This window comes from Manihot esculenta, chromosome 3 (genome assembly GCF_001659605.2).
Source record: "Manihot esculenta cultivar AM560-2 chromosome 3, M.esculenta_v8, whole genome shotgun sequence".
Classification (NCBI taxonomy): Eukaryota; Viridiplantae; Streptophyta; class Magnoliopsida; order Malpighiales; family Euphorbiaceae; genus Manihot; species Manihot esculenta.
The window spans coordinates 12818411-12835558 of record NC_035163.2 but is presented as its reverse complement, the minus strand read 5'-3'; the positions used below and the strand labels follow the sequence as shown (position 1 = coordinate 12835558).

The following is a 17148-nucleotide window of genomic DNA, read 5'->3' as shown; positions in this document are numbered from 1 at the left end:
AAATAAATTAAGCAGCATGCACAAGTCCAAGCTATTAATTTTTAGGCTGTTTTTAAGCTGAATCCGGCCAAGACCAACATCATGAAGGTGTGAAAATGAAGTATATTTGTTTAGAAGATATTCCATAATAAGTTCCTACGCAAGACCCAACTGCCAATCTATACTTTACTGAATAAAAACCTTTTACACATTTGTCAAACTTGTAAAGCTCCCAAAAGTAAGAAGTTGGTAACTTGCTTACTTTCCTGTCACACAAGTATTTTTTTTTTTTTTATCGATCCTTCTAAGATTTAAGCCGAACAAATTCATAAAATTATAAAATATTTTTTTTAAATTTGAAAGGTGTTTTATAAAAATATAATTAAAGACGCAATCGAGTGAAATTAGAACGAACTCCACTTATAAAAATATATTGATAGCATAGGTAGTGCGGATGAGAATTTTCTTTCTTTCAAAAAGAAAAATATGAGAAGAAAATTCACAAGTCCTCCCCAAGAAAGACTCTGCAGGCAAAAAACCCATCAATTAAAATAAGGTAAAATGACCAAATAGATAGGCTGCAGCAATTGTATGATCCATTATAAAACTAACGTTTTTTCATTTTCTTGCAAATCTTAGTTACGCCCTTCTCTTTCCATGTCCTCATCTCTCTCTTTTTTCATTTGTATAGGTAATTGTTTTGCTTTGGAAGAAAGAAGAGATAGAAATGGGACAAAATATGCAAAGAAATGCTCTGGTTTTGTTCCTGCAGTTTTGTGTCTTGATCATCTTCTTAACCCATGTCAATGGAGAGACATCTCCATTTGATCATCATTTCCATGATCAAATGCGAAAAATGCAAGCCTTTAAGTCTTCTATAATCCGCCGTGAATTGGCTTCCTCCCCCTCTCCTTCTCCTTCTCCTAGCTATTATTCTTCTCCAGCTCCATCACCACAGGTATATTTATACAATCTTGGTTTCTTAGATGATTCTTGTGTTATGCTTCAAGTTTCGTAATCTTATTCTTTCTTGAATGGCGGTGGCGGTGGCCGTGTTGGTGGTCATATAGGGTGTGGATGTGCATGCTCCAAGAGTATTTGAAGCCACATCATTTGGAGCAGATCCAAGTGGGAAATCAGACAGCACAGCAGCACTTGAAAAAGCAATAGCAGCAGCATTCTTCCAGGGTCCAAAAGAAAGGTTCTTGATGGATGGAATCACAAATCTTGGAGGTGCACAGATTCATCTTCAGGGTGGGATTTACAAGATTTCTCAACCTCTAAGATTGCCTGCAGGTGGAGCAGGGAACCTTATGGTACGCTTACCAACCACATCCCATTCTTTTTCAACCATATTCATCTAACATGGACTTGTAGCAGTACCAATTAATTTGTTGGACCAATCCCGAGACTTTTCATTGCTCTCTTTTTCTAAACATTCACAGACTTATCATTCCTTAATTCCAATTTTCCTTTTGACTTATGATTGAACAGATTAGTGGAGGTACATTATTAGCTTCAGATGATTTTCCAACAGATGGGTATCTCATTGATCTGTCACCACCCTCCTCCGCCGTCGCCTCCTCCGCCTCCTATAACTATGAGTACACAACTCTCAAAGACTTGATGCTAGATTGCAATTTCAGGGGCGGAGGCATTTCAGTTATAAACTCACTCAGGACTAGCATAGACAACTGTTACATTACCCATTTCAACACTAACGGAATTTTAGTTCAACAAGGCCATGAAACCTACATCCGAAACTCATTTCTCGGCCAGCATATTACCGCCGGCGCCGATCCAGGCGAGAGAAACTTTTCAGGCACTGCAATAAACCTCATGGGAAACGACAACGCAGTGACAGATGTCGTAATCTTTTCAGCTGCTATTGGAATAATGATTTCAGGTCAGGGTAATACAATTTCAGGAGTTCACTGTTACAATAAGGCCACAGGTTTCGGAGGCACAGGAATTTACCTGAAGCTGCCGAATCTAACCCAGACAAGGATTTTGAATTGTTATTTAGACTACACTGGAATTGTTGCTGAAGATCCTAACCAGCTCACAATCACTAACAGTTTTTTCCTGGGAGATGCATACATCGTCCTGAAATCGATCAATGGGGTTGCCAAGGGGATCACCATTGTTGATAACATGTTTTCTGGGTCCGACAAGGGGATCGACATTGTTCAGCTGGAGCAATCAAATGGTCGTTTCAAGAACATTGATCAAGTTGTGGTGGATAGGAACAGTGTTCAAGGGATGAACATAAGAACAACTATTGCTAAGGAGTCTGTTCAAGGGAATGGAACGTCATGGACTGTTGATTTTGGTCCAATTCTATTATTTCCTGACCTTATCAATCACGTTCAGTACTCACTGAGCGTAAATGGTACCTCGTTTCCTAGTTATGCTCTGCGAAATATTTCAGGAAACAAGGTTGTAATAGAATCGGATGTTGCAATTTCTGGTAGAGCATTCGTGGCAGTGAATCAAGCAGTGACAATTTGATGGTCTGGTTGGATTTTGTGAAGGTTAATGTCGTCTGAATCAGGACAATGATTAGGGAAAATTATTCCTGAGGAGGAGAGAAGAAAAAGAAAAGATTTGATTTCATATGGGTTCATTTTGTTTAGAATGAATTGTATACGTTAATATATATTATCAAATTATATTCATTTGATTGCATACACAATATAAATGTTAGTGAATAAAGATACACTTTTCTCTTTTTAATTCTTTTTCTTGATCGGATCTTCAATTAAATTAGTGTAATCATATTACTAACCCTTATGCGTGTATGTGTTTGGATTATTAAAAAAAAAAAAAGAGTGCGAATTTTTAAATATTTAAATGTAAAATTATAAAATATTATATTATTTTTATTATACTTTTAATTATTTATATTTATTAATTCTTCGTAATTATTGATTAAATAATTATCATTATTTAAAAAAAACCTAAAGATTAAATAACATTTTAGGTCTTTAAAATTTTTTTATATAATTCTTTTACTAATATTATTATTTAAATGATATAGTATGAAAAAGAAAAAAAATTAAATTTTATATAATTCGTTAAATGTACTCATAAATATTTAAATGATATATTGCATTTGGAGTTGTGGATGCTTAAAAAGGCATTTTTTTTTAATTTATGCTCTTACTCGGATGTTAATTTTGTGAGTAATGTCATTGATAAAAAATATATCGGATACTTACCAACTTATAAGATAACCTCTTGTTTTTTTGTGTAACAAGAAACAATATTTGATTACACTTTTTAACTGTTGAAACTGAATATGTAGCGGTGGATCTTTATTATAGTTAAATTCTTTGAAATGAGTAATAATTCAGAGATTTTAAAGCATTTCTTGATTATATTCCTATTAAATGTGATAATACAAGTGGAATCAATTTGATTAAAAAAAATTCATTCAACATTCTAAAACCAATCATATTGACATTAATTAACTAACTCATACTTTTATCAGACCTTTAAATGAAAAAATATTTAATTTTATTAAAAGGAAATTAGGAATGTTAGATGATTTTGAGTGTTGATTGTTGAATATGTGAAATTTATTGTGTTCTTAATGTTTTTATTTATTTTAGCTTATCAACTAGCTGGTATTTTTACTAAATCTTTGAATGAAAAAAGATTTAATTTCGTTAAAAACATTAGGAGTATTAATTATTGAATATGTGAAATATATTGTGTTCTTGATGTATTTATTTATTTTAGTTTTTTTTTTAGTGCATGACAAATGTGATTGATGTTATATTTGATTGTTAAAAATCTAAATTTATCATATTTTATATGTTTGTTGTAAATAGTAATTATTATAATATAATCAAATTTCATTTCAACACCTTTAATATAATTTTTTACTTAAAAAAATCTTTTCTTAAATTGATACATTTATAAAGTTTTTTCAAATGTATTGAACTAATTTTTAGTGCTAATATGTTTTTGAACTATAAGTAAATAGTAAAGCGAATGGTACTTTGATGTGGTAATTTTACTTCAAATACTTTGATTCACTTTCAAAAACATTTTAAAACTTTCTTAAAGTTATTTTTGTCTAATTTTAATGTTTTTTAAAATTTATTTTCTTCAAAAATTAAGAATATTAGCTCTTAAAAATGTGGAGACTTTTTATTTTCTTTTATCAGTAAATATGCTTAAAAATTTTTAAGGTCATGACTATTTTCGGGAGCCTAACTCGTTAAATTTTGGAGGCTAACATATAAAGTGCCTAATATTATTTTCGGTTGCCTAAATATGTATGCACAGTTTTGGATTAAAAATCCAGCTTTGGCCATTGAAGCTTAATTCGACTACCGAAGTTGGTGAAATTTAAATACTCCGCCCCCACTATAGAGTTTCTCCTTCTTCCTCCTTCTTGCCCTTTTCTCTCTCTTTCTAAAACCTCTCGTCTCCCCCTTCAAATCGGCTATTTTCAACCATTTTTCCATCAAAATCTTCTATTTTTCTCCATTTTCTTCATTAAAACTCATCAAAATGCCTCTTTTCCTTTCAAGGGACCCATTTAGATATTTTAATATTTGGGTATATTTATTTTCTCTCTCTAACTTTTTTGCTTTCATTATATTTTTTTCAATTAATATTTTCTTTTGTTTTTGATGTATTTATATATATATTTTTTGCCAATTAACTTGTTTCCTAGAGATTGTCTATCTTGGCTTGCATCCATTTCTTGGATAAGTTTTGTCTTCTTTATTCCTTTTTTTTTGTATTTGTTTTTACTTTGTGTATTCTTTTTTATTTTATTTATGGTTTTAGTTTTTAAATGTAATTTGCAAATTGCACAAGATTTTATTTTATTTGTGTGAGTTATTTTCTTTTTGTGATAGCTATTTAACATTAGATATGGTTATGGACATATTTCTATTCACTATGTATTTACTTATTGTATTGTATTGCTTGAATTATTTGTTGGCTTTATTTTTTTGTGCGCCATTGCTTACTTTTGTATATCCTATGTGACTCTTTTAGTTTCTTTTCTTCCTTTAGAATTTGGGAAAGAAACAAGTAGCCCATAAATATCTTTATACTAGAGTTCAATCTTATAGGCAAGTAGAGGTTCTTAGATTCCCTTCTCAAAACCCTCTTGCACCTCCACCATTTGATTATCCTATTATTAGATAGGAGGGTCCTTCTTTCCCGCCTTTCTCCTTGCAATTTGTCAATCATGGGAGAACCATTCATGTAGATAGTATTGAATTATTTCATACTCATAGCTTTTTTCAGCCTTTTACAGCTCAGGATTGGGAATATCTCTTGATCTCTCCTTTTGATACTCTCCTTAGGACCGTTAAGGAGTTCTATGCTAACTTGCACACATTCACTTATCACTCCCCCCTCATTTAGTTAGCTTTTTTAATGGTTAGTGAGTTTATCTCACTCCTGACATTATTACTCAGCACTTGGATATTCGTAATTTCGGAGCGTAGTATCCACCACACATAAGTGAATCTCTAGTGAAATTTCTTCCCTTCACTAGACTCGAGTGATTTCAGGTGACCCTGAGCATGAGCACCCATCCAGGCTTATGACATATGATCTCACTACTCTTTCTAAAGTTATCCATCACATTATTACGTATGAGATTCTCCCCCAAGCGAGTCATAGGACTGCTTTGTCTTGTTTTGATATGTTCGTGGTGTCTTGCTTCCTAGAGGGTCAAGCTCTAAATCTACCATACGTTATGCTTCATACCATAGTAGATTATCTTCGGTTGAGTAAGGGATATCTCCCTTTTAGTCGTCATCTCACCATCATTCTCCGAGTCCCCCAAACGATTCATAGGACTGCTCTGTCTTGTTTTGATATGTTCGTGGTGTCTTGCCTCCTAGAGGGTCAAGCTCTAAATCTACCATACATTATGCTTCATACCATAGTAGATTATCTTCGGTTGAGTAAGGGATATCTCCCTTTTGATCGTCATCTCACCATCATTCTCCGAGCTCAATTGATTGACCTAAATACAGAGTCTGCCTTACCCTGAGGCTACTTTCCTCCATATGGGATTAACCAAGATGTAACGACCCAAAAATCCGACCGCTACCGGCACTAGGATCCGGGTCGACTTAAGGCCGCCGGGACCCGTAGCAAGCCTAACATGCATCCTGTGAACCTGCTTAATCCCATACATGATCAACAACATACATAAAAATTAAAACTTTTCTTTCCATATACATCAACCAAACTCAACCTGTGCATATACATTAAACATAACATAATCATAACATTGATCCCTCAGTGGGATCTCATCAGTGCCCCCAATGGGTGACATATCATATGCTGAGTTGGTTTACAAAAACATCATAAAGATCTCTAAGATCATGTATTAAAAGGGATAACAACAATCTATGGTCAAGCACACCTCTAACATCCATAAACATCATTACATAACTACACTGTACTTTTACATTACGATTTGATCATGTTCATTGCTAGCTATTACATAAGCATGACTTCTTTACTCTATCCGGACTCCCGCACTATACTGTACCTGCAAGCCTGGGGGTAAAGGGAGAGGGGTGAGCTAAAAGCCCAGTGAGCAGAACTATAAAACATATTAACACTATGCTCCAATGAAATGCATCATAACACAGACAATTCACATAAGGGTTGGGTGAACTTGTCACCAATTAGTCCAAGCTAACTCTGTGCCAGGCCGTAGCATGGGGTCCTGGTCTTCCTGTCATACATACATTACTTACCATTGCCCCAGGGCCTCCTCTGGGCTCTTGGTCTTCGAGTCCCATAACCATGCCAGGCCGTAGAATGGGGTCCTGGTCTTCCTGTCATGGACTAATTGGGTCATCCAACATTCACCCACATCAACAACAATCGATGCAATGCAGCATATTCGTGAACACTAATGCAATCATCCTATTGCATAATCATGATGCATGAAACATGATAAAATATTTAATTTCTCAATTTAAAGGATTAAGTTTAGTTCCACTCACCTCTGGCAGACTCTAACAACACCGAAGTAGCTGAACTCACTGCTGGGATCCTCGGTTCCTCGGGTCCGAACCTACACAGGTGGACTCAAATGAGGGACCAAACATACCTGAACATATCTCTAAACTACTCCCCAAAAACCCCCTAAAACATCATGAAGCAACCATAGAAAAACATGCAAAGGAGGCCTGGACAGGGCACTTTCGGCGGCAGGTTCGGCGGCCGAAAGTCCCTCCAGAGCCGAAAGTCAGGCAGGTTCGGCGGCACCTTCGGCGGCCGAAACTCCCAGACAGAGACGAAACTCATGCATGTTCGGCGGCACCTTCGGCGGCCGAAACTGCCAGACAGAGACGAAAGTCTCCTTTCGGGGGCAAGCTTCGGCAGTCGAAAGGCTGCCGACCCAGCCATGTTCGGCGGCCGAAAGTCCTTCGGCTGCCGAACCTGGTTTCTGCCAAAGGGCAGAAACTTGGCTCCCTATGCACATTTCGCCTCCAAACCTTTCCAACATGCATCAAACCTATTCTACAACACACAAACACAAGCATACATGTTCCTAGGGGCTTCAAACCATCATAAACCCCATCTACAACACATCAAACATCCACATTGTTCATGAACAAACATTTATACCCATAAACATAACCATAACCTAAACATGCATTCTACCCCATAGATCTACTTAAAACTTACTTTAAACATGCAATGAGCTTAAGATCGGCTCTTACCTCTTGAAGATCGAGAGAGAGACGACCTAAACTCGAAGTTGGGAGAGATTGGGTTCTTGAACCTCCAAGCTCCAAAACTTTGCTCAAATGCTCAAATCTTCAAAATAAAGTTAAAACAAATGAAAACCTTGAAAGATCTAGAGGAAAGACGCCAAAGATGGGTGAGGGGCGGCGGAGACTCACCTTGGCCAAAAATGGGGAAAAAGCTCGCCCGTTTTCGGCTAAGGGACCTTTTTATAGTGGCTGGCCAGACCACGTTCGGGGGCCGAATGTGCCTCCGCATGCATGCCATGTTCGGCGGCCGAACTTGAGGTTCGACGGCCGAACCTGGACTTCCCTCACTTATGCTTTCGGGGGCCTAAAGCACACCCGCAACGCATGCATGTTCAGCGGCCGAACTTGAGGTTCGGCGGCCGAACCTGAGTTTTCCTCCAATGCTATTTTCATGCAAAAACTCATTTTCTTTCATACTTAAAACATAAAACACATTAAAACATTTTATAAAAACATGGTTTTACCCTACTAGAGGCTTCCGACATCCGAGATTCCACCGGACGGTAGGAATTCCGATACCGGAGTCTAGCCGGGTATTACACAAGAGGGGCAATGAGTTTTATAATTTTAAGAGAGGTTCTACGACTTGATGAGCAGTATGAGCAACAGGATAAAAGGACAATGATATTGATAATGATGAGGAGTCTTTAGATGATGATGTACCTATTGATCTAGTGACAAAGCCAACTCCTAGAGGAGATGTAGGCCCAGGCCCTAATAGATCCGCGGAGTAGGATACATCTTCTTGGACTACATCTAATTTTTTTGATGCTATAGGTCACTTAAAGCTGCATGTTGCTCACAAGTCAGATCTCCAAACTCAGATAGAGCAACAGTTAAGGCGACTTACTGAACAACAACAAATCCTCATTGAGTAGTAGAGATAGATTCTATCTTTCCTTCAGCAGTCGTTTGGAGTGTCGCCTCCTCAACTACCTTAATGATATTATATGTCTTATAGATCTCTTTTATCACTTCTTGTTTTTCCCTCTTTGGTGCTTTTATTTTCTTTTAATGATAACAAGAGGAAGAGATATGTGTATGTTGATTGATGTTTGAGGAATGAGTTGATGCATATATGGCTGATGACTTCATGATTGCTTGACTCTTTTAAGTAATAAATATTTTGTAAATGTTTTTGAGATATTTATGGTTATAGTTACTCATTGAATTGCTTTATTCTATCTTTTTTTTTTAAAAGTTCATTCATTCATGTAGGATTCATTGCATCTCATTTTATTGAGTTAAAACCTCCCTTATATATCTCCTCAAATTTTAAATATGACATAAATTACTTTTGAAAGGGGGAGCACATTAAAAAGGAGTAATTTTCTAAAATCCACACACTATACTTGTGATTATTATATTATCATCCACCAATTATTTGTGGACATTAAAGAGGGGGAGATTATTGGCCTAGGTGTTATAATCCTTGTTTTGATACTAATAAACAATTGGTATTCTACTAATTAATTTTAAAAGTGTTTGTATGAGCTTGTAGATCTCTAATTTAAATAAATAGAATTGCTTCTATTTTTAAGGATGAAAAGTGCTAAGGTTGAAAGCATACTACAAGAAAAGGGACCAAAATATAATTTTTTTTTTTAGTTTATGCGTTGTAAATTTCAATTAATTATTTTTGTTTTTAGTTTTAAAACGTATAAACATGATCGATTTTTAAGAAATTTTTTAGGGATCAAAATGAAATTTTATGTATAGAGCATCCTTTAAAATACTTTTCCATCAAAAAAAGAGTTTCCAAATTGTAGATTACAATAAATTAAATAGAATAAAAATTAAAAGTTTGTAACTTAAATTTTTGCTCCATAACTTTTTGAGGGATCAAAATAAAATTTTACAAATAGAGTGCTTTTGAAATTATTTTTCAGCAAAATAAAAGATCTTAAAATATAAGTTATAAGGATTCAAAAAAAATTGAAAATCAAAATTTTATAACCTAAATTATGATTTTTTTTTTAATTTAATGAAGGAATTTTGTGCTCCTAAAATGGACTTTAGGCAACAGAGAAGAGGAGAGGAGATGCAGAGACAAAGGTTGGAACTTTCGGCCACTGAAAGTGGGACTTTAGTCCCCGAAAGTCTATTTTTAAAGTTATATTTTCTCACCTCCAAGAGTTTTGGCTCTCGAACTTTAACTTTTTACTGTCGAATTTGAGTTTTTGTAAGTACGAAATAATGACTATTTCAGTACATAATTGACTCTATTTGCAATCAATGTACCTTCAACGGCCATATTTATATTAGAATTATAAATATAATGTGTTTTTCATTTGAAAAAAAATTACAACAACCATTTAAATGTATATTTATTGAGATTAAAGTACTTGTCACTCTTTTTCTCTAAATTTTGAGTCACAGCATTAGTATCTAAAAAACTAATTTTGAGTTATAATTGATTAATGTTTTGAAATTGAACGAAGGTTGTTGACTCAACTTATTATATTGAGTATGTTATCAAGTGAATTTATTACATTGAGTATAGATTTACTCTTGTGATAAAAAAGAATTGTAGAAAGCAAGAGTTAAGTTTTGCTCTAGAACTGTAAGAAGGTTTTAAATCTTATTCAAAGAACATTTAATAATGAAATAAACTCTCAAAAAAAAAAAAATTTTGAAAAGAGGAGGTTGTTTTCTTTTATTATTTTAATAATCTCATTGATAAATTATTTTTTAAAAAATAGAAAAAATGCATCAACTATTGAAATTTTTTAAATATTAAATTAGATTTATTTATATAAATAATATAAATTTTTTAAAAATAATAATTTTGTATACTTAAAAATATTAGTTCGATTAAAATGAAGATGAAGAAAAGTAAGTGAACATAATTTCTCTAATGTTAATAAGATATTAATAAGTTGTTATATATGCAATGAATTTAAATTAAATTTTCAAAGTTATAAATAGTTACAAATAAATAGTAATAACTTTAAATTAAGAAAATTTAGAAAATAGTTACAAATAAATAATACTAATTTTAAATTTTAAAAAAAATAAAAATAAATAGTGTAGTTACAATTTATTATTTATATATATATATTTATATAAAATCCACGTTTATAAATATAGCAGTACTGCCTTACCTTCATCATTTCATTTGTTATCTCATTTTCTTCTCTCTCACCTCTTCTCTATTTTTTTTTTTTTTATTTCTTTTCTACATTTCTTTATTTTTCTATTTTTTTATTTTTTTAATAATTTTGTTCATTTCCCTTAGTTTCTTCTTTTTACTCATTTTCTTTCTTTTCTGTTATTTTCTCCATTTACTTTTCTTCTATCATCTTTTTTTTTCTTCTCTTATTTTCTTAATTCTTTTCTATACTTTTCTTTTTCTATTATTTTTTTTCTCGTTTTGTTTTCTTCTCTCATCTTTTTCTTCTGTCTTTTCTCATTTTATCCTTTTTTTTCCTATAATTTTCTTTTTCTATTATTTTTCTCAATTTCTTTTGTTCTGTCATATTTTCTTCGATCTTCTCTCATTTTCTTCCTTTTTCTCCGTAACTTTCCTTTTCTATCATCTTCTTTAATTCTCTTTCTTCTCTCATTTTTTTTCCTTTTATTTATCTTTTTTTTCTCATTACCTCTTTTTTTTCTCTTATTTTCTATTTTCCTTATTTTATTCTATTAACTATACTTTTTTCTTTCTCAAATACAAATTTTCAAATTATCATATCATATTTCTAATAAATATTGAACATAAAATAAAAATATATTTATAAAAAAATAAAACTTCTTATTAAGTTAATTAAATAATAAAAAAATTATTATTTTAATTGAAATAACTTTAATTTTTTTATTTTTTTAAATTAGTAGCATATTTCAAATTTATTAGTAAATTTAACCATGGATAATAACCGTGACTTTTTAACATTTTGTTTTTTCTCTCATTTTATTAATGAATTTCAAAATTCACTTTTAATATTGATATCAATAGGTGATTACCTACTACTTATATTATTAAAAAAAATTTTAACTGATGTGACTGAAATGAAACTGAGCTGTAATTGATCAATTTGCAAAAAAAAAAAAAATACATGGTCATCGACGTTTACGGCAGCCACTCCGACGCTCAAATTAGTAAATTGGAAGAATGAGTAGATGTAATGAATCACTTAGAATTCAGAAATAGTTATGTAAGAATGGTACCTTGATCTCTGTGTTCATTAGTTTTTATATTGTACGAAGGTAGAGTTGGTTATTGAATCGCCTAGAAATCCGACTGGTACCAGCTAGTGGATAAGGGATGCCATGATTATAGGTGTAATGAGGATTCGTTGGATTGCATTCGCTAACGGTAACTTTCTGTGAAGTCTCGTCTTGCTAAAAATGGCGAGTCTTAATGAAGAACCGAGTGCTATGATGTCTAGGTCTTCCTTTCTATAGGTGGGACCGTATATCAGCCTATCAAACTCGTGCCACGTGTCCCTGTCTTATAGTGACAGCTCATGGCCTACTTTGAGTGATTGTTATGTCACATCAGAGGTCCCTCCACTAGTCTTCGATTCTTCAGATTCAAATGTTACAATTGTCTTCACGATCTTGGGCACGTGACATATTTGGATTGGCTCTTCATGCTTGCATCGCTTCACCTATTCCTAGTCATAAATGATGATTACCTTGTTTCTCGAGCCGCATTCAAAGCTTGCATCGAAATCACAATATAAAAACTCTTCTTCTCCTCTAATTTCCACTTTTGCTCACAACTGATCTCTATACTTTAGAAAAGACTCGATCACTGAGCTTCTTTTTTCCCACATTTCTTTACTCGAGATAATTTATGCTTTCCTTCATAAAAATGAATAGAAATTCTTCTTCTTCTTCTTCTTCTTCCTCTTCCTCTGGTGGAAGTCTAACCTCAAGCTCCTCCTCTAGCTGCCCCATTCGCGCTCTTGCTCCCGTCGTCCCACTGAAGGTGGTCCATGATAATGAAACTATCCTAGTAAATGAAATCCCTTCAGTGTTGACTGAGAAGGATGTAGACCGCCTTTATAATCACTATCAAATCTCTCGGGATACCTTCCATGTTTATGCTCCTACCCTGTGTGTTCATGTCGATGATCGAGTTCCTGTAGAAGACACAATCATCATTTATGAAGAGTAACTGAAGGCAGATCTTCGATTTTCAATGGATCCATTCTACGTTGAAGTCTTTCATTTTCACAAGCTTACAGTCGCCTAACTACATCCAACAATTGGAGGATTTTTGTGGCTTTTTGCTTCCTTTACTTCAACAACAATATCGAGCTGAGTGTAACACTGTTCTCCCAATTGTACCATCTAGGTACCTGAAAGAACGAAGAATTCTTGTTCTTCAGCGGGAGAAAGCATCAAACCCTCTTTGACTGGATACTCTATTCCCTCAAGTGTTGGAAGAATAAAATTTTCATCCTATTTCATAATGTATCTAGGGGTTTTGGGCAGTTCCAAACTGAGTGGAATGTATATGTGGAGATTCTAAAGAATGGGGTCCAGCCACGTCAGGATAAGGAAGAGTCTTTAGACCTTCTCTAGAGGATGGCCTCAACACAGAGGATCAATATTACCATGGCAATGAGGAACAAAATTCTATCCTACCAAAGCCATATCCAAGTGGACCAAGCTTGAGCTCCTCACTAACCCAGTTTTCTGAACCTTTAGGAAAGCACATCCCATGCTAGCGAGCAGGGTATTTTTCTTTCTAATTCCTCTATTTTTAAAAATGTCTTACTTACTCACTTTTTATTCTATACAGATATGGCTAGAATAAGAAACAAATTTGCCGACATAGCACACGCTGCTCGTAAGGGTAAATTCGTTGCTAGAACGACCGGTCCACCTTCTAAATGAGCTTGTCGTGCCAAAGAGATTATCATGCTTCCTCCTCCTCCACACCCTCCTGAAATGAAAGAAACAAAGCCTACTCAGCCTGAGTCTTCAACAAGGGGTGGTCCTGCAGCAGTCCCTTTTCATGTGGACCCTTCACAGGAAGAGGCTAGAGCTAGAGTAGAGGCATCTAGCATCTGGCACTAGCTCTAATCGGATAACCTCTCCACTGGAGGAGCCCCATATTTTAGTCCTAGAATGCTCTCAGGCCCAAGGACTGCCATCGCCTGAATGAGATCGAGATCAATGACCTCTATGACAATATTACCCGTTCCGCGATGGAGAGTGCTCTCTGCACTTATATGACCAAGGAGTAGAACAAGTCCTTGAGGCGAGAGTTCAGGGCTTAAGAGATAGACAAAGGTCTCCTATAAGAGGAGTGCTCAAGGCTGAAGGCTCGGGTTGATGAAGTAGAGGGCCCTATAAAAGAGACACTAGAGTCTATAGACAAGCTCCATGCGAACCTACATGAGGCTAACGCTTCAAAGCTTACCCTTGAGAATCAAGATAAAAATACCGAGGATCAAGTGGCTATCCTCCAGCGGCAAGTCCAAGAGCTGCAGTCTTAGGCTGAGGGGAACCGGGCCACCTCCACCAAAATTGTTGAGCTAGAAGTTGAACTTCAAGAGACGATGGAATAAAGATGGGAGATGTTCGTTGAAGGCCAAAACTCAGTCAAGAAGGAGCAGGCGAAGCAATTTCCCACTAAGGATTTTTCTTGGATAAACAACATATTCTTGGAGGAGGAGGAAGACGAGGACGAGGACGGGCAAGACAAGGAGAGAGACCAACCAAAGACCATCCTTCTGACATCGCTTCTAATGTAATAACCATAGACGAAGTGCTTGTATGATCGGTACTCAACCTTAACCCTCGTCCAATTATCGCTAGACAAGACCTGAACAATTTTCAAAGAATTGCAAAGTGGGGTTAACACTCAATCAAACACCTGGTTGGATTTGCCTTTTGTCATAAAATAACTTAAATAGACTTTTTAATAGGAGTTAACACCCAGTCAATGATCTGGCAGATAGCCACCTTATGGCTATGGAATAAATAACTTGGAAAATAATCAGCCGAACTTAACACCCAGTCCATGGTCTGATGGATACCCACCTTATGGCTAAATAACTTGAAAAAATAATCAACCAAAAACTTAACACCCGATCAACGGCCTGGAGGATACCCGTCTTATGGCTAAATAACTTGAAAAAATAATCAACTGAACTTAGCACCCGATCATGACTCTGATTTAAAGATTTTATTAATCGGTACTGACACCTGATCTTGACTCTGGCAGATACCCACCTTGTAGGCTAAGCATAAAATGTCTAAGAAAATTTTTACTAGTTGGGACTAGCACCCAGTCATGAGCTTGGCGGATACCCGCCTTTTGGTATTGGCATAAAATGCCTTAGAAATTTCTATTAATCAATACTGACACCTGATCCTGAGCCTAGTAGATACTCGCCTTGTGGCCTTGGTATAAAATGCCTTAAAAAATTTTTACTAGTTTGGATTAACACCCGGTCATGAGCTTGGCAAATATCTGCCTTGTGGTCTTGGCATAAAATGCCTTAGAAGTTTTTATTAATTGAAACTGACACTCGATTTTGAGCCTGGCGAATACCTGCCTTGTGGCCTTTTTGAAAAAAATACATTGATCAACAACCTTTAACTTTTGGAGAAGGCAACCCACCATTTTTCCTTACTAAATAACACAACGTATGAAAAATTATCTCATTAATTGTTATTGATAAAATTTCTTTAGATTACAAATGTTCCAAGAATAGGAAATAACCCAGCCATCTAATTTTAAGACCTTAGGAGAATAACTTTCAAGACTCTAAATGGTCCTTTTCAGTTTTCGCTAAACTTACTAGACCCAGCGCTACCGCCTATTATATCAGTTCTTTTAAGGACTAAATCTCCTATAGTAAAGGTATGAGGTTTGACTCTACTATTAAATATTTTGGACATCTTATTCCTGTAAACCACCATTCTAATTGTAATATGTTCTCATAAAAATTCAGTTTGATCTAGGTTAAATTTCATTTCTTCAGGGTTTCTTGAAATCTCAGGATGCTATGTCCTAAAACTGCTTACTTGAACTTCCAAGGGGATTACTGCCTCAGCCCCATACATAAGAGAGAAAGGGGCTTCCCCTGTGGCTATCCTCGAGGGTTGTTCTATATGCCCAGAGTATGTGGGGTAATTCCTTAGGCCAGTTGCCCTAGGCTTTATCAAGTTTTTTTTAACCCTTGTAGGATTTTTCTATTTGTAACTTTGGTCATTCCATTTGTTTGAGGATGACATGCCGAGCTAAATCTTAAGTCAATCTCCCATTTTCTGTAGAAATCTTTAAACTTAGAACTCGCAAACTAAGTTCTATTTTCAGTGATTACTACCTTTGGGATTCCAAACTGAGTGAAGATGTTCTTGCTGATAAAAGAGATTGCCTGTTGGGTGGTAATGGACTAGACTGCCTTAGCCTCAGCCCACTTGCTGAAATGATCTACTGCCACTATTAGGAACTTCCTTGACCTAGTTGCTTTTGGAAAAGTACTAAGGATGTCTAGCCTCTATTGAAAGAAAGGTCAAAGGCCTTCAATTGCTGCTTGCATCTCTCTGGGGGTCCTGCTCACATGCACTTGACATTGGCAACACTTCTGGACAAGTTCTTTTGCATCTTGCATTATTATTGCCTAGTAGTATACTTGCCTGGATACTTTCTGGGCAATCGTCCAAGCTCCTTCATGACTTTCGCAATCTCTTTCATGGATATCTTTAAGGATTTTCCGGCCCTCATCCTCCTTTACGCATTGTAGCCATGGTTGAGTTGATGATCTCCTGTACAACCAACCATTGATTAGTGCATATTTAGAGGACTTTCTTATTACCTATTTAGCTAATACTTCATCGATCGGTAGTTTATCCTCCATCAGAAACTTGTACATTGGTGTCATCCACATTTCACCTTCCTCGATAGGAAAATACTCCTCTTCATCTGTTGCAGGAGTATGTAACTCTTCAAATTGGAATGGTTGGATCGAGTGTTGTTCACCTGCTGCTGCCATTTTGGCCGGATAATCAGCTTCTTCGTTGTCATCTCTAGCCACTTGGTGAAGCTCACAATTACCCTGCTTATCTTTGATCCTCACCATTAAGGAGCATAACTTTTCTTCGTATTTGACAATGTTAGGCTCGTAAACTTTAAACTGTCCCTGGCATTGATTAATGACTCGCGGTTGTCGAAGCCGGTTAAAAATAACCTTCTTGGTTATCAACAATTTACAACTGCAGATAGTGGTGAAGGATCGAATCCACAGAGAATTGATTACCTATTTATTTTTCTCAACAAGACCAATAAAATAAACTGAAACAATGAGATAAACAAAAAATGAGATAAACTGAAAGCGGGATAAAAATAAATTGCAGTAAAGTAAAATGGGGGGTTTAAGATTGATTTGATTAATAAACTACTAAAAGCAATTAAAATAAGCGAATA

General features: G+C 35.2%; 1 protein-coding gene across 1 annotated transcript; it reads left to right on the top strand.

Moving 5' to 3' along the window:
- Window positions 1-299: 299 nt before the first annotated feature.
- Window positions 300-2709, top strand: LOC110611158 (polygalacturonase QRT3). Its single transcript, XM_021751307.1, has 4 exons — window positions 300-535; window positions 671-937; window positions 1050-1295; window positions 1474-2709. The coding sequence occupies exons 2-4, from the start codon at window positions 707-709 to the stop codon at window positions 2488-2490; spliced, it is 1494 nt and encodes a 497-aa protein (XP_021606999.1). The 5' UTR covers window positions 300-535; window positions 671-706; the 3' UTR covers window positions 2491-2709.
- Window positions 2710-17148: the final 14439 nt, after the last annotated feature.